This window comes from Gobio gobio, assembly GCF_949357685.1.
Source record: "Gobio gobio genome assembly, chromosome: 13".
NCBI lineage: Eukaryota > Metazoa > Chordata > Actinopteri > Cypriniformes > Gobionidae > Gobio > Gobio gobio.
In genome coordinates, this window is record NC_137106.1 from 53963830 (window position 1) to 53985010 (window position 21181).

The following is a 21181-nucleotide window of genomic DNA, read 5'->3' on the forward strand; positions in this document are numbered from 1 at the left end:
TGTTCAGGTCCTGGTGCAGTGTGTGTGTGTGTAGTTAACAGCGGTCAGGATGGTGTTCAGGTCCTGGTGCAGTGTGTGTGTGTGTAGTTAACAGCGGTCAGGATGGTGTTCAGGTCCTGGTGCAGTGTGTGTGTGTGTGTGTGTGTGTGTGTAGTTAACAGCGGTCAGGATGGTGTTCAGGTCCTGGTGCAGTGTGTGTGTGTGTGTGTGTAGTTAACAGCGGTCAGGATGGTGTTCAGGTCCTGGTGCAGTGTGTGTGTGTGTGTGTGTAGTTAACAGCGGTCAGGATGGTGTTCAGGTCCTGGTGCAGTGTGTGTGTGTGTGTGTGTGTGTAGTTAACAGCGGTCCGGATGGTGTTCAAGATGTTTAAAGAGAAACTATTCACTAAAGTTGTAAGTGCTTCAGTATCATGTGTGTGTGTGTGTGTGTTTGTGTGTGTGTGTGTGTGTGCCTCAGCGCCATCAATTATGCATGAAGATTCAGTTGGGATGAGCGTCCATTAGCATTCCTGATGGTGCTTTTCCTGGCGTGTCCTTGACCCGAGCGGCCGTGACTGTTCGTCAATAGCAGCAGCAGCAGATCTCTCTCTCCCCCTCTCTCTCTCTCTCTCTCTCTCTCTCTCTCTCTCTCTCTCTCTCTCTCTCTCTCTCTCTCTCTCTCTCTCTCTCTCTCTCTCCAGGTCACCTCCACTGCCACCACACAAACAACTGCTGGGCCGCAGAGATTAAAATGCCGGCCGTGTGTTGAGGGCATCATCTGCTGGTTCTTCAGGACGCTCCTCGCTCCACAGCCTTAAAGTTGCCTTTTCCTGAAACACTTTGTCGGCCGCTGAGTTAAATGAAACGCGGCGCCATAGTTTGACCCCTATGAATATTAATAAGCTCCCTCGGCTCTATTAAAAATGCATGTGATGTTGTAGTTGTTGATCAGATTTTGGATGCCCATGCAAATTGGCCTGTCTTCCCTGTCAGCTGCGAGGATGAATAATGTAGTTGTGTTGTATATTCAGGGACACACCATTGACAGTCAATTAACAAGTTTGATTGGTGTGTGAACTCGTTCTTTTGAACTGTTAATTTTATGTAAATAGTATTCCCCAGATCTGCCTGAGTTACCTGCGCCTGGCTCTTAATAATTGATCACGCCGCACCTGTTTTTTATTTCTAAATATTATAATAGCCGAGAGGTCTCGCTTTTGATATTCAAATCTGCGGATATGAGGGCGCGAGGGCTTTTGAAGGCCGTGTTGAAGCCTCTCCACACCGACTCTCTGATGCCTCATAACTGGAACGCCAATGCCCATTTGCTTTCGCCAATGCCGGATCGCCCAAAAAACGCTCGTGGGTAAATGATGCGCTGATTGATCCGGCTTCCTTGCCTCCTTCCGCCCGCTCTGGTAATTTGCAGCGGCTGCTGAAGCTTCATCAGAGTTGACAGGTGAACCCAGCAGAGGGAATCATGGGAAACACATCCCATAATGGGAACGGATGTGACTATTTGCTCCCTGCAGCAAAACACGTTTGGTTGAGCTGATGTTTCTGATTTTGTTCTGAGGGGAAAGAACATCATCCACGCTTTTCTAGAGCTCGTCTCCAACACAAAATAAAACGCATAACGTTCAACTGAAATCAAACTAGATGATAAAAACTGTAACACTATTTAAATGAACACGAACCTACACTGAAAAACACTTCTACAGCATTTAATAATACAATATCAGGGGTTCTTAAAGGGTTAGTTCACCCAAAAATGTAGATTGTGTGATTAATGACTGAGCCTCATGTGGTTGGACACCCGTCAGACCTCCGTTCATCTTCAGACACAAATGAAGATATTTTAGTGTAAATCTGATGCTCTGAAAGGCCTCCATTGGCTCAACTTTACACTCTCAAGACCCTTAAAAGACACTAAAGACTAAAGTTACAAAGTCCATCTCACTACAGCGGCTCTACAATAACTTTATGAAGACGAGAATAGTTTCTGTGCGCAAAAAAACCCTAAATAACGACTTATATAGTGATGACGATTTCAAAACACGGCCTCATGAAGCTTTGAAGCGTACGACGGGTGTGTGTGTGTGTGTTTGTGTGAGAGCCGGGTGTGTGTGTGTGTGTGTGTGTGTGTGCGTGTGTGTGTGAGACGGGTGGGTGTGTGTGTGTGTGTGAGACGTGTGTGTGTGTGTGTGTGTGTGTGTGTGTGTGTGTGTGTGAGCCGGGTGTGTGTGTGTGTGTGTGTGTGTGTGTGTGTGAGCCGGGTGTGTGTGTGTGTGAGCCGGGTGTGTGTGTGTGTGTGTGAGCCGGGTGGGTGTGTGTGTGCGTGTGTGTGTGTGTGTGTGTGTGTGTGTGTGTGTGTGTGTGAGCCGGGTGTGTGTGTGTGTGTGTGTGTGTGTGTGTGTGTGTGTGTGTGTGAGCCGGGTGTGTGTGTGTGTGAGCCGGGTGTGTGTGTGTGTGTGTGAGCCGGGTGGGTGTGTGTGTGCGTGTGTGTGTGTGTGTGTGTGTGTGTGAGACAGGTGTGTGTGTGTGTGTGTGTGTGTGTGTGTGTGTGTGTGTGTGTGTGTGTGTGTGTGTGTGTGTGTGTGTGTGTGTGTGAGCCGGGTGTGTGTGTGTGTGTGTGTGTGAGAGCCGGGTGTGTGTGTGTGTGTGTGAGCCGGGTGTGTGTGTGTGTGTGTGTGAGCCGGGTGTGTGTGTGTGTGTGTGAGCCGGGTGTGTGTGTGTGTGTGTGTGAGAGCCGGGTGTGTGTGTGTGTGTGTGAGCCGGGTGTGTGTGTGTGTGTGTGTGAGCCGGGTGTGTGTTTACAGTGAGTCTGGTAATGTAATTCCCATGCATGATAATTGGCTGTAAAGCTGCATTTCCCAGCGATTGATCGAGTCAGACTTTACCTGACCTCTGACCTGACCTCTGACCTGACCGTCACCTGACCAGCTCCTGTATTTTCATCTGCAGACGAGCGAGTGTATTCTCAGCTAATCCTCAGCCTGTGATTAGCGCTCAGGGCTGGTGTGAATCGGGGATGGCAGAAGGTGTGGTGTGTTAATTGAGGCTGTGCTCATGATAATGAGTTGCTCCTCGTTTGATGCTGAGGCGTTTCCATCCGCAGCGCAGACTAAAGCAGACGGTGAGATGTTCTTCATACAGTAGAGCTTCACTGAGGAACAGAATCAATCATCATCTGATAGTGTCAGTGCACTCAATATTAATGAATATTAAAGCTGCACTATGTAAGTTTTCCTTCGTCTATTCAAAACACAGGCGTAGTTTGATGACGCCACACAGACTCTTGGGTCATGTGGTCTCACAGCCGGTGGGAAAGAATCGGGCAGAAATCATGTTGATGTGATTATTAGCGTTACTGTAGTCTGAAGCGGAGCAGGACGAGTGTTGTGGAGCTGAAGAACTGCTGGAGCCATTGTTCATGAGATGAACGCAATCCAATTTTACCAAATCGGCCATTTTGTCTGTCGGCCATTTTGAATGATGTGCTAAAATGCTGTATTATATGAACACATGAACGGATTGTTCTGAAACTCAGTATGGGTCATCAGATGCCCTGAAGTCAATGATGTTGTTGTTCCCATTTTCAAAAGCGGAGATCCTCATTCCATGTCAAATTACAGACCCATCAGCATTTTGCCTACAGTGTCTAAGATTGCTGAGAAAGTGATAGCAAAACAAATTATTAACCATCTAAATACCACACCCTACGCTCTCCACCCTATGCAGTTTGGCTTTAGAGCCAGTTATTCCACCGAGACTGCTACTTGCTTCCTTACTGAAAACATCAGAGCTTTGTTGGATCGAGGTGGCGTTGTTGGTGCTGTGTTCCTGGATCTCAAGAAGGCTTTTGACACTGTTAATTATAAAATCTTGTTGACAAAATTAGGCAGTTTTAATTTTTCCTCAGAAGCACTTAAATGGATTGAGTCTTACCTCACTGACCGCTCCCAACATGTTAGAGTCCAGTCATTTAAATCAGCGGCCCTCAGTCTGTCCACTGGTCTTCCTCAAGGATCAAATCTAGGACCTTTGTTGTTCTCAATTTATATAAATGACCTCCCGTCTGTCTGTCCTGATGTTTCTGTGCAAATGTATGCTGACGACACCGTAGTCTATGTTCATGGTAGTACTATCTCACAGGTAGCTGAAAAGCTCACTAATTCCATGGTTAAAATCACAGCTAGGTTAAAAAGTACTTGCCTGCTGTTGAATGCATCGAAATCTGTAGCAATGTTTTTCAGCAAGTCGAACAATAACTTCAGTGTTGAGCCCGATGTTTTTGTCTCAGGGGAAAGGCTGCAGATTGTGTCAGACTATAAATATCTGGGGGTTGTAATTGATTCAAAGCTTTCATTTAAAGCTCATGTAAAAATGGTCTGTAATCGAATCAAATTCAACCTCAGTAACTTTAGACACATTCGCCATCAAATGTCCACACAGGCAGCAAAAATGTACATGCACTCTATGATCTTCTCACATATGACTTATTGTTTACCCATTTGGTCACAAGCTAGTGTCACATCTCTGAAACCTCTTCAATCACTTTACAAACCAACTGTAAAAATATTGGATAAGAAACCATGCATTTCTCATCATTGTCCAATATTACAAAAACACATATTATTCAGCTGGGAAAACATGGTAAAATTTGCAGATTTATGTCTTTTCTATAAAATTATTCATGGTCTCTCATCCCCTCCTCTACGCCAGTTTGTCAATATTCGAACAGCTGATTATAGCAGAACCAGACGTGCAGCGAGGGGAGATTGCTTTATTCCTTTTAGGAAAAGTGTATTTGGCCAAACCGCTTTTTTTGTCCGAGCTGCTACTGAGTGGAACCTAACCCCCATATACATCAGAAACATAACCACATATAGTACATTTAAGATTCAGTTAAAGAAATGGTTATTGAATTGAAAATCAGAGCTGTCAACATTAGCCCAATACTAGACCTGTTTCGCTGCCTCCTGTTTGATTCTTGCGTTGTGTGTATGTGCTCATGTATTTGTCTGCTGTTTGTCTGTTGTTGGTCGGATGTGTCTTTATTGTACATCTTAACTTAGTACTTTTTAAAATTGTATTGTAATTGTTATATTGTTATGTAAAATGTAACTTTTTTACTCTCTTTTAGGATGACATCTGTCTAGAGACTGCAGGTGAAAAATAGCCTTTTGGCTAACTCTGGCATATTGACAGAAATGTTAATTAATATGCACTGTCCCTGTAAATAAATAAATAAATAAAAGGAGCCTGAGAGGTTTCGAAACAGCGCCACCTAGTGGAGAATTATTTTTCAAATGCTTATAACTTTGGGTGTGGTTGACTTATTTTCATGGGAGTAACTTTTCTTGTCTCCTGAATCTTTGCCGAGTCCAACGATACCAGACTTGCCAGGTTTCGGCGGATGGTTTGTGCAGCGTTGCAATTTAGCGCTTTAAAAACGTTAGCTGATATCTTCAAAACCGCTAGTCTGATCGAGACGAAACCAGCGTCAGAAGTTCAGAAACATAGGTCGATAGCTAAACGCTAATACTTCAAATGTCAAAATATTGGTAGTTAGGGGCAGTAAAATCCAATCAAAGTCAGGTGTCAGTCATTTTTAACATGTTTTTTCATATAAATGTCTATAACTCCAAAACCAAATGAGATATTTTCACCAAAATTGACACACACATGTATGGGCTCACTCCGAGTAAAGAAAATGGTAGGATTGAGCCTCTTGGTGGCGCTATAATAGAACAAAACATGACATTCCCATTGACTACAATGCCTTCTTTAGCCTTTTTGCCTAAAATCATCTTAAAATGTGTTTAATTGCTGCCGTTGATCTGATTCTTTGGCATGTCTTGTCTTCTTCTTGTCTGCGCTTGGCCCTGATAATGGCTGCTTGCAGATATATTTATAATTCTCTTTCTATCGATGCAGCGATTTTGGAGTGGTTTGGTCGCCATTATGGAGATCAGTGTGTTCTTTGGTTGGGCTCTTGGAACATTAATATTATTAAAATTATCTTCCTATTGCAGCAATGCAACAAGAAATCAGAGTTATTTGGTTAAAAAGGAAGGGAAGTAATAAATAGGTTGCTTTTAAGGTTGCAGCTCTATTTATATTTGTATTAATTTATTATTTATTTATTTGTTCATAAACATAAATAAGAATTATGAATATATATATATATATATATATATATATATATATATATATATATATATATATATATATATATATATATATATATATATATATATATATATATATATATATATTTATTTATTCAATGTTTTTTTTGTATTAATAATTATTTTTTATTTTCCTGTTCATTATGGCATTGTGTGACCCATAACTGAATATATTAGTTTTAATAATGCATCTTTCAGGTACTTTGGGTGCAGATGTAGCACAGTACCGTGTGTGTGTATTGAGCGGTGTGTGTGTGTGTGTGTGTGTGTCAGGTGCAGGGGGCGGTGTTCTGCGCGGGACAGATCGCTCTGATGCCCTGCTCCATGCAGCTGCTGGATGGGCCGCCCGCGCTCCAGGCCCGGCTGTGCTTCAGCCACATGGAGAAGGTTCTGCGGGCCATGAGCTCCGGGCTCACGCTGGCTCACACACTGCAGGCGCACATCTACATCACACACCGCAAACACACAGCGGCCGTCACCGCAGCCTGGACCACACACCTGCAGGACATCCAGGTGAGCGCATCTGGGCCTTAAAGCCCGCAGAACCAGAGAAGTGGCCCACAGTTACACATGTGACAGGGGAACCGCATTGGTCCAGCACACCTGTAGATCAGGGTTATTCAAACCTTGCCCTGGAGGGCCAATGAGCTGCAGAGTTTAGCTCCAGCCCTGATCAAACACACCTGAACATGCTCATCAATGTCTTCAGGTTCACTAGAAAATCACAGGCAGGCGAGTTTGATCAGGGCTGGAGCTAAACTCTGCAGCTCATTGGCCCTCCAGGGCAAGATTTGAATAACCCTGCTGTAGATTACACCAGGGGTCATTTCGACAGCATATTTTGATTTAGTTTTAGTCATATTTTAGTCTCCTGAATTGTTTTTAGTTTTAGTCTAGTTTTATTCTCCTAAAATCTAATGAGTTTAGTTCAATTGTAATACATTAAGCATTTAAGCGTCACATAACCGACTGTCACTTGAACTGACATTCTGACATCATTTAGTTTTTGACATTAAAAATACACGAAAGAGCTCAATTCACTTTTTAAAAATGGCTATATAGTTTTTATAACTTTGTGTTTCTGTTTTAGTCAGTAGGCCATATCAGGTTAAGCTAAAGCATCAAATAAGTTTTTTTTAGGGCTGTCAAAAGATTAATTGCGATTAATCGCATCCAAAATAAAAGTTTGTGTTTACATAATATATGTGTGTGTACTCTGTTAATTATTATTTATATATAAAAACACACACATTCATGTATATATTTAAGAAATATTTGCATGTATATACATTTATATAATCTATAATATATATAAATATAAATGTTTTATATATAAAAATAATATTTTTTTCTTAAATATATACATGCTTGTGTGTGTATTTATATATAAATAATAATTAACAGAGTACACACATATATATTATGTAAACACAAACTTTTATTTTGGATGCGATTAATCGCGATGAATCTTTTGACAGCGCTAGTTTTTTTATTATTTTTTTTTATTTCAGTTAACATTTATTTAATGTCAAGTAATGAAGATTGTTTTTATGGTTTTAGTGAACTATTATAACCCTGATACTTTATTGAATATGTGTCAAATACTGGTCTTTCCTCCTGACTATGAATTAAATGGGAATTAAATTAAACACAGTTTATTGTGTGCGCAAAAACAAATATATAATGCGTGACTTTTAATGATAAACAATCTGGAAATACACCAGGACTCTTATTTTGAAATGTCTGAGCTTCTATTGCAGTTGCAGAATGGCCTAATCGTCCCTCACTAACATTCTCCTCTCGCTTTTATGTGTTGATGAAAATGACAGTAAGTTTTCGTCATAGTTTTTGTCATCCAACACTAGTTTTTATTTAGTTATCGTCTCGTTTTCGTCAGTAAAAAAAGGTCATTGACGAAAATGATTTGTCAACGTAATGAACACTGGATTACACTCTCTTCATTTGCATTCCCACTGTGTTTGACCCATCTGATATGCCTTTAAAGTCATCATGAGAGTGAAGTCACGCTGGTCTTTTCTCCTCTAGTGCGCCGTATATCGAGTGAAACGCAAACAAGAACAAATGTAGGCGGGGCTTGAGTGTGTCTGTGGGGAATTGATTGGATGGTGGTGGTTTGCTTTTGGCTGATCTTATGTGAGTGACAGGTGGCCCCGCCCTCATCATCAGAGAAGAGATGAAGTTATTCTGACTCAAGATTATGAGGATCATGAAGCGCCTGAAACGCCTCCATTGGCCTCTAACACATCACAATATTCCTCATTATAATAATTAATGCGCAGAATAAAGGGGCGGGGCCTGGTTGAGTTAGTTAGTCCTGTGTGAAACTGCCAATTATGGTAAGGGGCGGGACATTTCCCAAACACCAATCACAGCACACTGCTCCAGCCGACCAATCAGAGCACAGTGTGCTTTTCAGAAGGCGGGGCTTCATGGAGACAGGAAGTAAACAGAGCGTTACTGACAGACTGAGAAGAGAGGAGCCGCAACAATGGAGGATATGAGGAGATAATCAACATTACAGCAGGAGAACCTGCTCTAGTGGAGCCAGAGACACAACCCGACTCTGCAAAAGAGCAGAATATGTCCTCTTTCATTTTCAGCTTCTCATTAATGGAAGCCTCATGGTGGCAGGTTGGTTTTGTAGTCATAATGTGCATAAATAATAAGCGTTGAGTATTCTGTAAATCTGGATGTGGAGTGTGTGACCGGACCTGTGTGAGATCCATCAGACCAGCATCCTCCTAATCCTCTCATTAGCGCGTTTGCTTTGAGATAGCTGTAATTATTTCTCTGCTTTCATTATTTTATGTTTATTTAAGAGACCTCGATTAGGGAAAGGCAATTAATCCCGAGACCTGCTACACATGTGGCATTTAAATGCAAATGGCCGCTGATCTCCAGGTGTCCGGCCGCTGTGTGTGTGTGTGTGTGTGTGTGTGTGTGTGTGTGTGTGTGTGTGTGTGTGTGATGCGGAGGCAGATGTCCTCCTCCTGATTGGCTCTTCTGATCCTCTGCTCGTATCGATCAGCTCAGATGTGTTGTTATAGTGTGAGAACCATCGCCGGAAATACAGTAAATGTCCATTTTTGGCTGATTTTGAAGCATTTATTCACTTGTTTTACAGAGCAAGCCGAGGACAAACAGTGCATGAATATATGAGTGTGTGTTCAGTCATCATCATTGTCATGTTGGATCAGCGGTTCTGGATTTGTGCACTCAGGTGTTGAGATGAAAAGGCTTTCTTTAGATTAACAGTGAAGCGCTCTTCAGGTTTCCAGCAATCAGAGCTGTAGTTAAAGGAGATGGAGCTGGCCAAGCGGAAGAGCCGTGATGAAACACACACTCCTTTAAACAGCCTGAGCGTTCAGAACGTCTGTAATGGAGTGTGTGATGGAGTTTGCGGGGTTAATTGGCGGCGGAGCAGATGTGTTGTTTGTGGAGTGAGCATTTAACTTCAGATCAATCAAAATCGCTCACAACTTTCAGAAGTTCTTAAAGACATGAACACGTTTATGCAACATGACTTACATCTCATCTCATCAGTCACTCCCTGGGAAAGGAACGCTGCACACATGCTTATGTTTTCATTATCAGTGAATGCAGACTAAGTCAGGTGTAATTTAGTTCTCACAGTGCACATGGTTTCAAAGCAGCTTTATAGAAAGTCATGTCCAGGGCTCTGAACCGGTTCAAGGAACGAAAACAAAAACCGGAAATGAACGAGGAACAAAAACGAAATCAAAATCAATTTGAATCGTTCTGAACAGAAACGTTGATTTGAAATGAGCATTAACCGGTTAATAAGGTTATTTTATCGTTCTCTTTAAAAGTCCTGTTCTTCGTGATCCCATTTTTCAAACTTTAGTTAGTGTGTAATGTTGCTGTTAGAGCATAAATAATACCTGTAAAATTATAAAGCTCAAAGTTCAATGCCAAGCGAGATATTTTATTTAACAGAAGTTCCTTTCAAAGCCTACAGCGAACGGCCGGTTTGTTCTACATCCTGGTACTTCCTGCTTTAATGACGTCAGTAGAGCAGTTTGTTGACTAACCTCCGCCCACAAGAATACACGAAGAAATGGGGCGTGGTCTTGTTGCTCCCTCGTGGAGAAGAGGAAGTGTTGCGTTCGTATAGTTTGTATAGTGTTTGTCGCCATGTCGTCGAGACGCTGTTATTTTCATCCCGGAGTCAAATCACCTTTGTTTGGCTTTCCCAGGGCCGCTGCACTTAGAGATCATTGAGCGCATGCATCCCCGTTATGGTGAGAGGCGCGACCTTTCCGGTAACGTGCGCTCTGCGTGCGCTAAGCTGCTGTCCAATCACAACACGGGAACCGCTGGCCCAATCAGAACTCGTTACGTGTTTCTGAAGGAGGGACTTCATAGAACAGGGAAATCTTTCAAGCCGTTTTGAGGACAGTGAAAACAGCGGAATACAGATCAGTACATTGTGTGAAAAACACTGTGTTTTTTTACACGCGAAACATGAACACATGTTATATTGCACACTGTAAACACAATCAAAGCTTCAAAAAAACACGAAAAACGGGACCTTTAATATTTGAATCTGGCAGTGCCGAATCATGAATAGAGTAGCTCCAGCATGTGACGTGACGGATCAAGTGTTAGTGAAATGTCATCTGTGAATCTACCGTCAGTATAGAGCGCGCATTTACACGCCTCAAGTACATTTCTCTCCCGCTGAGCTCATCAATGAAAGCGCAGGTATTGGAGGACATTCTTTTCATACGTTTAAATAAGCAGTGCAGACTTTAAGCTCAAATAGTCTGATTTAGGCTAGTTTGTGGATTCCGTTTAAGCCTATCCAAGTAGGCTATAGCATCTATCAAACATTCCTATAGTCTTTCAGATGGCCAATACAGCTCAATGTTTTCTATATAGACGGCTGATGCTGCGTATTAAATGGTGTGTTAGGCTGCGTTCACACTGCAGGGCTTAATGCTCAATTCCGATTTTTTGAAAAAAATTTCAAGCTCGTTCACATTTCCAATTAAATGCGACCTTTTGTGATCTCCTGTGTGAACGTGAAATGACCCAGAAGTGACCCGCATGCGCAGAAGAGTACTCAACGGTCAACGACGTCACTTGTTGTTTACGGAAGTAGCCAAATATGGGCGTCAGCATTGGAGTTCGTTTAGCTTTATTAAAGTTATTTTCGCAACGGAGCCAGCACCATTACAACCTTCTCATGTTAAGAAGAAAATTAAAAAAGAGGAGGAGAGCAAGGTTTTTGGCCATGGCGTTTTGTGGAGCAGTGGTAGCAACGTCGCTACAGAGAAACGTGTGTGTGCGGAGCCGCAGCCAGGAGTGGTGGGAGACTGATGTGAGTGGCTTTACTGATACCCAATTCGTCAGTAACTTCAGAATGACCAGATCCACCTTCAATTATGTTTGCGAGCGCCTTCAACTAACTTTCTCACGGGAAGAGACACGTCTGCGGCGGCCCATAACAGTGCAGAAACGCGCTGGAGTTGGAGTGTATTGGCTAGCAACAGGTGCAGGTGCGCACTTCTTCTTTTATTGGCGGTTAGCAACTATTTCTTGTGCATTACCGCCACCACTTAGCCTGGCGTGGCCATACTCAATTCTAGTCAGAATATGAGTCTGGTACCGCTCCATTGAGCTTTGATTATGGGGCGTGTTTCAACCGAGCCAGGAAAGACCTCAATTGGATAGACCCACAACCAATCAGAGCAACGGAGCGACGCGTAACATTAGATGTCAAATGTCAACAGAACTCAACTGCACTGTTGCCAAGTCCGTGTTTTTCTCCATGTCCGCGGGTTGAAGCGACCCCAATTATGTGATTATATAAACCCAGGAATGTGAATTTTAGCAGGCAACCTTGCCAAAATAACATATTTTGCCAACCAAACGCCATTTTTTTCCGGAGAACACCCCGGAAAGTTATTGTTTTGGGCTATAGTTTTGAGTAGCAATTGTGCGCGACATTGCAAAAACACTTGGAAACCCTGTCTGCACGCACGCTGGATTAAGTAACGTTACAAGAAAAAGATGAGTGTAAACGATCTTTGCCAGTAATAAAATAATTTAAGGATACACAGAGTACTTACCAACACGATCATCGTTTCTGAGAGAAATAGTGAAGGTGAACGCATATACGAACAAGTTCTCCAGTTTAGGATTAGAACAAATTCAACCCAAGAGCCTTCGATGACGTGGATGATTACGTTACTGTTGATCATCTGTCCATCATCGTCTAAAGCCCGCCCTGATGATTTCATTGGTCCGAACAGTTTCTGTTCGGGCATAATTCCTCCTCTATGGAGCGAGTCCAGACCGAATTGCCCGAGCAAAAAAAATTGTGGGCGGGGCTAAATTCGGCTGGCATCCAGGCTAGCCACCACTGGACTGGAGTAAGGAACGGGGGTTACAATGATGACGTTTGTCGCGGATCAACGACGTGCGGGTCGGATACATGTGACCTGGCAGTTCAGACTGAAGACGCATTTGAAAAGATCGGATCTGTGTCGTTCAGACTGTCATGAAAAGATCAGATACAGGTCGCATAAGGGCAAAAAAATCGGAATTGGGTCGTTTCAGCCTGCAGTGTGAACGCAGCCTTATATCGCATTAAATGATCAAGTTTTATTAGCTGACTGAGTTTGATTATGGGATGCAGACGTGTTGTGCAGTGTTTGCTTTGAAATTAGCAGCATTAAAAGAGCAATGGTTATCCAGTTTATTTATTCTTTATTCATACAATTTGTTGAAAAAAAAGTTATGTACAAAGAATGTTCTCACTCTTCTGAAAAGAATTAGGCATAAGAGGACCACTTTCAGCTCCATTAAAACAGCTCAATATTTGTCCCGCTGTTTATGCTGTAATTAATGCTTGCATTTCTGTTGTGGTTTTAAAAATGTTATGAAATAAATATTCAAGTTTAATTATCATGCGTTATATTATTATTGAGTGAAAATAAGTCTTTATTTATACATATTTGTTTGTTTGGCTAAATTAAAATAACGTTATTAACCGTTATTTTTTCAAATCAAACCGTTTTCGGAACAGTAATGTTTATTGAGGAACGCAAAAACGGAAACGTTAAAATATCGATTCTGCTCGGAGTGAACACATTGATATTTTTTCCGTTTTTAAGCCGCTCTGAGGGTCACAGAAAGCGGGGTCAGCACATGCTGAGGGTCACAGAGCGGGGTCAGCGCATGCTGAGGGTCACAGAGCGGGGTCAGCACATGCTGAGGGTCACAGAGCGGGGTCAGCTCATGCTGAGGGTCACAGAGCGGGGTCAGCGCATGCTGAGGGTCACAGAGCGGGGTCAGCTCATGCTGAGGGTCACAGAGCGGGGTCAGCGCATGCTGAGGGTCACAGAGCGGGGTCAGCACATGCTGAGGGTCACAGAGAGCGGGGTCAGCACATGCTGAGGGTCACAGAGCGGGGCCAGCACATGCTGAGGGTCACAGAGCGGGGTCAGAGCATGCTGAGGGTCACAGAGCGGGGTCAGCACATGCTGAGGGTCACAGAGCGGGGTCAGCGCATGCTGAGGGTCACAGAGAGCGGGGTCAGCGCATGCTGAGGGTCACAGAGCGGGGTCAGAGCATGCTGAGGGTCACAGAGCGGGGTCAGCACATGCTGAGGGTCACAGAGCGGGGTCAGCGCATGCTGAGGGTCACAGAGCGGGGTCAGCGCATGCTGAGGGTCACAGAGCGGGGTCAGCACATGCTGAGGGTCACAGAGCGGGGTCAGCGCATGCTGAGGGTCACAGAGCGGGGTCAGCACATGCTGAGGGTCACAGAGAGCGGGGTCAGCGCATGCTGAGGGTCACAGAGAGCGGGGTCAGCGCATGCTGAGGGTCACAGAGCGGGGTCAGCACATGCTGAGGGTCACAGAGCGGGGTCAGCACATGCTGAGGGTCACAGAGCTGGGTCAGCACATGCTGAGGGTCACAGAGAGCGGGGTCAGCACATGCTGAGGGTCACAGAGAGCGGGGTCAGCACATGCTGAGGGTCACAGAGAGCGGGGTCAGCGCATGCTGAGGGTCACAGAGCGGGGTCAGCACATGCTGAGGGTCACAGAGCGGGGTCAGCACATGCTGAGGGTCACAGAGCGGGGTCAGCACATGCTGAGGGTCACAGAGCGGGGTCAGCACATGCTGAGGGTCACAGAGAGCGGGGTCAGCGCATGCTGAGGGTCACAGAGCGGGGTCAGCACATGCTGAGGGTCACAGAGCGGGGTCAGCGCATGCTGAGGGTCACAGAGCGGGGTCAGCACATGCTGAGGGTCACAGAGCGGGGTCAGCACATGCTGAGGGTCACAGAGAGCGGGGTCAGCGCATGCTGAGGGTCACAGAGCGGGGTCAGCACATGCTGAGGGTCACAGAGAGCGGGGTCAGCGCATGCTGAGGGTCACAGAGAGCGGGGTCAGCGCATGCTGAGGGTCACAGAACGGGGTCAGCACATGCTGAGGGTCACAGAGAGCGGGGTCAGCGCATGCTGAGGGTCACAGAGCGGGGTCAGCACATGCTAAGGGTCACAGAGAGCGGGGTCAGCGCATGCTGAGGGTCACAGAGAGCGGGGTCAGCGCATGCTGAGGGTCACAGAGCGGGGTCAGCACATGCTGAGGGTCACAGAGAGCGGGGTCAGCACATGCTGAGGGTCTCAGAGCGGGGTCAGCACATGCTGAGGGTCACAGAGCGGGGTCAGCACATGCTGAGGGTCACAGAGAGCGGGGCCAGCACATGCTGAGGGTCACAGAGAGCGGGGTCAGCACATGCTGAGGGTCACAGAGAGCGGGGTCAGCACATGCTGAGGGTTGCAGAGCAGGGTCAGCACATGCTGAGGGTCACAGAGCGGGGTCAGCACATGCTGAGGGTCACAGAAGTGGCCAACTTTCTGCAGAGTCAAGAGTTCCAGACCTCCAAACTTCTGTAGCCTTCAGATGAGCTCAATAACAGTGTGTAGAGCTTCATGGAATGGGTTTCCATGGCCGAGCAGCTCATCCAAGCTGCACATCACCAAAGCGTGGGATGCAGTGGGGTAAAGTGCGCCGCCACTGGACTCTAGAGCAGTGGAGACGTGTTCTCTGAGTGACCAATCACGCTTCTCTGTCTGACAATCCCATGGACGAGTCTGGGTTTGGCGGTTGCCAGGAGAACGGGACTTGCCTGACTGCATTGTGCCAAGTGTAAAGTTTGGTGGAGGGGGGATTATGGGGTGGGATTGTTTTTCAGGGGTTAGTTCCAGTGAAAGGAACTCTTAATGCTTCACCAAGACATTTTGGACAATTTCATGCTCCCAACTTGCATAATGCCCGCCTCTGGTCCTCATTGGCTGAACATCGTCTCTTTGCCCCGCCCTCACACACTGTAGTTAATTTGCATAATGCACGCCTCTGGTCCTCATTGGCTGAACAGCGTCTCTTTGCCCCGCCCTCACACACTGTGTGTCAAGAGCTGAGATTCAGATATGATAATGAGCATTTGCCAGCAGACTGGGCCATCTGACCAATCAGAGGAGAGCAGCCTCTCAGAGAGGCGGGGTTTAGAGAGACTGAATCCTTGAATGAAGCGTTTCAGACGCTGAGAGAGAAGAGCTGAAGCTGCAGTGGAGATTAGGAGAGAATTGAAGTGTTTTTTGGACCATGGATGCATGTAAACCTGTTGTAGGAGAGCTTTAAAACAGCATATAATAGAGACCCTTTAAGAGATTTTAATATCGGTTGGTTTGTGTAAGGCAAGAGATTCTCTATTCAAGAAAATATGATGAACTTTAGAAAGTGGTGTAAATCACACACTGAAGTTTTCACACTCACTGCAAGGGCTGATAATGACGTATCGTTTCATTTTAATGTCTTGTCACACTGAACGTTTGCTGTGAAAGTCTGTGGGTGTGTGTGTGTGTGTGTGTGTTCCTCCGTCCTCAAGTGGTGGTGTTCAGGAGCTCCGGCTTCCAGCTGGGCAGGAAATGTAGAGGAACCGGCTGAGCATACAGAGCCCATCATAACCCGCTGCGCTCCGACTTCCACAACTCTTCCTTATTATGGAGTTTACAGTTCAGCTGGCGGCCCTCACCTCCTCATCTGAGCCGGTCAGAACGAGCTTCAGTGGAGCTCAACACCTCTTCACCATCTCTCCTCTCTCCACTAGTGGAGTTCAGAAGAGGATGTCACGGGCCTCAAGGTCTCACTAAACGAGCCCCTCTGGATCCCGATGGCGGCCCCCGAGGGCCATTAACAGCCTCCCCTTCATCACGGTTAAGTGCTAATCTAACGCTCTCGTTAAAGACGTCTGAGTGAACACTTTACACACAGCTACTTAAAGCTCCTATTGTTTACTCGTAGCCGCACAGAAAAGTGGTTTGATGTTGATACACAATCAGCGCTGGCTGGTTTAATCTGGATGTAAGTGCAGCGCTGACCGATCGGGTCGCGGCGAGGACGCGGCCTGAAATTGGGAGAAAAGCCTCTCTGATTTATTCGCCGTCTGCTTTTGAGCGAATCTCAAAATAAAGTGTATGTAACCCGTCATTATTCTGCTGTGCTGGAGTGGGATGTGAGTGGATGAAAATTGATCCAGCGAATTGAAAAGGGGGTTAAGTGTTTCTGCCCTTATCGACGGCACAACAGAACGGCTGTTGTATGAAACACTCGTTTGTGCCCCATTAGCAGATGAGACGGTGTTATTTGAGGGCCACATTGTGAGCACAAAGATGTTTGAGAGGCGATAATGGCCCGGCGAAGAATAAAGATTTTAACTCTGCAGATCATTTAAAGCCATCACAATGCTGTGAAACCGCCCACGCGTGTCTGGAATCAAGCGTGTTCATCTCTGCGCTCGCTCGTCTGCTTTATGAAATAACATTAACAAACACTAGTAAATACTACAACACATGTTAACTAATGGAAGTGTGGACTTCAGTCCCACTGGATGGAGTGAAGGAAAGTTTTCCATGCAGATGTTGATCAATGGATACGTCTAACATGATGAACTGAGAAATCACTTTCCTTTGAGCCTTTGATATATAAAGTTCATGGTGATATAAGAATATCCTGTACGTTTCAGAGCTGAAAACTTCCTTTAGTCAAAGAGAAGCTTTTATTGACACCAGGCCCAGAAAACGAGAAATCTCGAATATGCGGATCTCTTACAGGACCTAGACTCCGCCTCTACAGAGGAATGTGCTTCTGTTGCTCCGCCCACCGACTCGTGAGCTAACGATCGTCCCTGCATAAGCTGAACACACACTTCTGTGAGTCGGCTAAAAGATGTTTTTTTATATGTGTTAGTTTTGCATAACATTACAGATCGTTTGATATCTATTGATTACATACAGTGAGGAAAATAAGTATTTGTACACCTGCTATTTTGCAAGTTCTCCCACTTAGAAATCATGGAGGGTCTGAGATTGTCATCGTAGGCGCATGTCCACTGTGAGAGACATAATCTAAAAAAAAAATCCAGAAATCACAATGTATGATTTTTTAACTATTTATTTGTATGATACAGCTGCAAATAAGTATTTGAACACCTGTCTATCAGCTAGAATTCTGACCCTCAAACACCTGTTAGTCTGCCTTTAAAATGTCCACCTCCACTCCATTTATTATCCTAAATTAGATGCACCTGTTTGAGGTGGTTATCTGCATAAAGACACCTGTCCACCCCATACAATCAGGAAGAATCCAACTACTAACATGGCCAAGACCAAAGAGCTGTCCAAAGACACTAGAGACTAAATTGTCCACCTCCACAAGGCTGGAAAGGGCTTCGGGGAAATTGCCAAGCAGCTTGGTGAAAAAAGGTCCACTGTTGGAGCAATCATTAGAAAATGGAAGAAGCTAAACATGACTGTCAATCTCCCTCGGACTGGGGCTCCATGCAAGATCTCACCTCGGGGTCTCAATGATCCTAAGAAAGGGGAGAAATCAGCCCAGAACTACAGGAGGAGCTGCTCAATGACCTGAAAAGAGCTGGACCACCGTTTCCAAGGTTACTGTTGGTAATACACTAAGACATGGTCATGGTTTGAAATCATGCATGGCACGGAAGGTTCCCCTGCTTAAACCAGCACATGTCCAGCCCGGCTTAAAGGGTTAGTTCAGCCAAAAATGTAAATTTTGTGATTAATGACTGAGCCTGATGTGGTTGGACACCCGTCAGACCTCCGTTCATCTTCAGACACAAATGAAGATATTTTAGTGTAAATCTGATGCTCTGAAAGGCCTCCATTGGCTCAATGCACTTTACACTCTCAAGACCCTTAAAAGACACTAAAGACTAAAGTTACAAAGTCCATCTCACTACAGCGGCTCTACAATAACTTTATGAAGACGAGAATAGTTTCTGTGCGCAAAAAAACCCTAAATAACGACTTATATAGTGATGACGATTTCAAAACAAGGCCTCATGAAGCTTCGAAGCGTTATGAATCAGTGAGTCGATTCATGGTTCGGATCGCGTGTCAAACCGACAAACTGCTGAAATTTGGCGATTCAAACCGCTGAATCGACTCACTGATTCATAACGCTCTGAAGCTTCATGAGGCCGTGTTTTGAAATCGTCATCACTATATAAGTCGTTATTTAGGTTTTTTTTGCACACAAAAACTATTCTCGTCTTCATAAAGTTATTGTAGAGCCGCTGTAGTGAGATGGACTTTGTAACTTTAGTCTTTAGTGTCTTTTAAGGGTCTTGAGAGTGTAAAGTTGAGCCAATGGAGGCCTTTCAGAACATCAGATTTACACTAAAATATCTTCATTTGTGTCTGAAGATGAACGGAGGTCTGACGGGTGTCCAACCACATGAGGCTCAGTCATTAATGACACAATTTACATTTTTGGCTGAACTAACCCTTTAAGTTTGCCAATAACCATTTGGATGATCCAGAGGAGTCATGAGAGAAAGTCATGTGGTCAGATGAGACCAAAATAGAACTTTTTGGTCATAATTCCACTAAACTGGTTGGAGGAAGAAGAATGATGAGTACCATCCCAAGAACACCATCCCTACTGTGAAGCATGGGGGTGGCAGCATCATGCTGTGGGGGGGTTCTGCACATGGGACAGGGCGACTGCACTGTATTAAGGAGAGGATAACCGGGGACATTTATTGCAAGATCCAACGATTGTTGTGTGTGTGTGTGTGTGTGTGTCCACAGGAGGATGGTGCTGCGCAGGTGGAGGTCAGTGTGGTGGTCGTCCCGTCGTTACCCAGAGGAGCTGCGGTGGAGCTGCATGTCATCGCTGTGGAGGACCGTCCCGCAGACCGATTGGCCCATCGCAGCGTCTCAGGGGGCGGAGCTGTGGAGGACCGTCCCGCAGACCGATTGGCCCATCGCAGCAGCGTCTCAGGGGGCGGAGCTGTGGAGGACCGTCCCGCAGACCGATTGGCCCATCGCAGCGTCTCAGGGGGCGGAGCTGTGGAGGACCGTCCCGCAGACCGATTGGCCCATCGCAGCGTCTCAGGGGGCGGAGCTGTGGAGGACCGTCCCGCAGACCGATTGGCCCATCGCAGCGTCTCAGGGGGCGGAGCTGTGGAGGACCGTCCCGCAGACCGATTGGCCCATCGCAGCGTCTCAGGGGGCGGAGCTGTGGAGGACCGTCCCGCAGACCGATTGGCCCATCGCAGCGTCTCAGGGGGCGGAGCTGTGGAGGACCGTCCCGCAGACCGATTGGCCCATCGCAGCGTCTCAGGGGGCGGAGCTGTGGAATGCCGGCTGCTGCAGTCCGGCTGCGGGCGGTACGCCTGCGTGTCCCTTAGCGTGTGTTTCAGCGCCGCACACGCCAGCGTCACGGATGTGCTGCTCTCCTCATACCACAGCGCGCTGGAGAAGACCAGGAGTCTCTTGCCTCTGTGTGCCAGAGTCTTCTATAAGAGCCACGACGCGTCCGCCGCAGAGATCGCCACAGGTACAGCTACACACATTCACAGTCGGGCTCTAGTTGATCCTCATGGAGAAGTTCTGGGGGAAACTGGGTTCAACTTTTGTGATGCGGGTCAAAGTGACCCATATTGGATTCCATGCAATTCGACAAAAATATCAACTCTATGAAAAACACCCAAAACATCCGAATGTTTGACTGTGAAAGGCAAGGCAAGTTTATTTATAAAGCACATTTCACACACTATGGTAATTAAAAAGTGCTTTACACAGAATATTGAATTAAAATAAAAGCAAGGAACACTTAGCATGACCCTGAAGTGTCTGTAGAGACTGTGATAAGACCATCCTCAGTAAAACCGTCTCCGGCGTGATGACTCCGATTGTTCGAATATTACAATTTAATAATTCTTAAATCAATATGTCATCCTCAATAAACCCGTCTCCGGCGTGATAACGCAGATATTTCGATTATTCCTATTTAATAATTATTTAATCGACACATCATCCTCAATAAACCCGTCTCCAGCGTATTGCCTCCGATCCTTCGAATATTCTGATCTATTATGACCTCTGACCTGTAAAGTTTCCATAATAATAATCATACGCTGTTTGTTAATTGGCCAGAGGAGAACTGCCCCCCCGACTGAGCCTGGTTTCTCCAAGGTTTATTTTCCTCCATTCTGCTCCTGATGGGGTTTGGGTTTCCTTGCCACTGTTGCCTCTAGCTTGGCTTGTACATTTTTCAACCAAATATCCAAATAAATCTAATTATTAAACTAAATTAACCATATAAACTAATCTAATAATCTAATTATTGATCTAAAGCCCACACTGTCACTGTATGATAATTGAAATGAACTGATAACCGTTTTCTCCAGAACGGCTGTACAGCTGAATAAAATTATGCTGCATTATTTTCCTGTTTAACACTGTAAAGCTGCTTTGAAACAATCTGCATTGTTAAAAGCGCTATATAAATAAAGCTGACTTGACATAAGAATTAAAAGAGTAAAAAGATGATGTGTGGTGTATCAAGTAAAATTGTCTTAAAGGGATAGTTCACCCAAAAATTAAAACAATTGACCTATCGGTAAGCCCCGCCCCTTG

General features: G+C 45.2%; 1 protein-coding gene across 1 annotated transcript in view; it reads left to right on the plus strand.

Annotated features, from left to right (window-relative positions):
* dph6 (diphthamine biosynthesis 6) overlaps positions 1-21181 on the plus strand; it is a 148204-nt gene that overhangs the window by 118027 nt on the left and 8996 nt on the right. Inside the window, exons 9-10 of the mRNA XM_079832400.1 lie at positions 6446-6685; positions 19349-20099. Coding sequence (XP_079688526.1) covers positions 6446-6685; positions 19349-20099 — 991 coding nt within the window. The remainder of the gene's footprint in view (positions 1-6445; positions 6686-19348; positions 20100-21181) is intronic.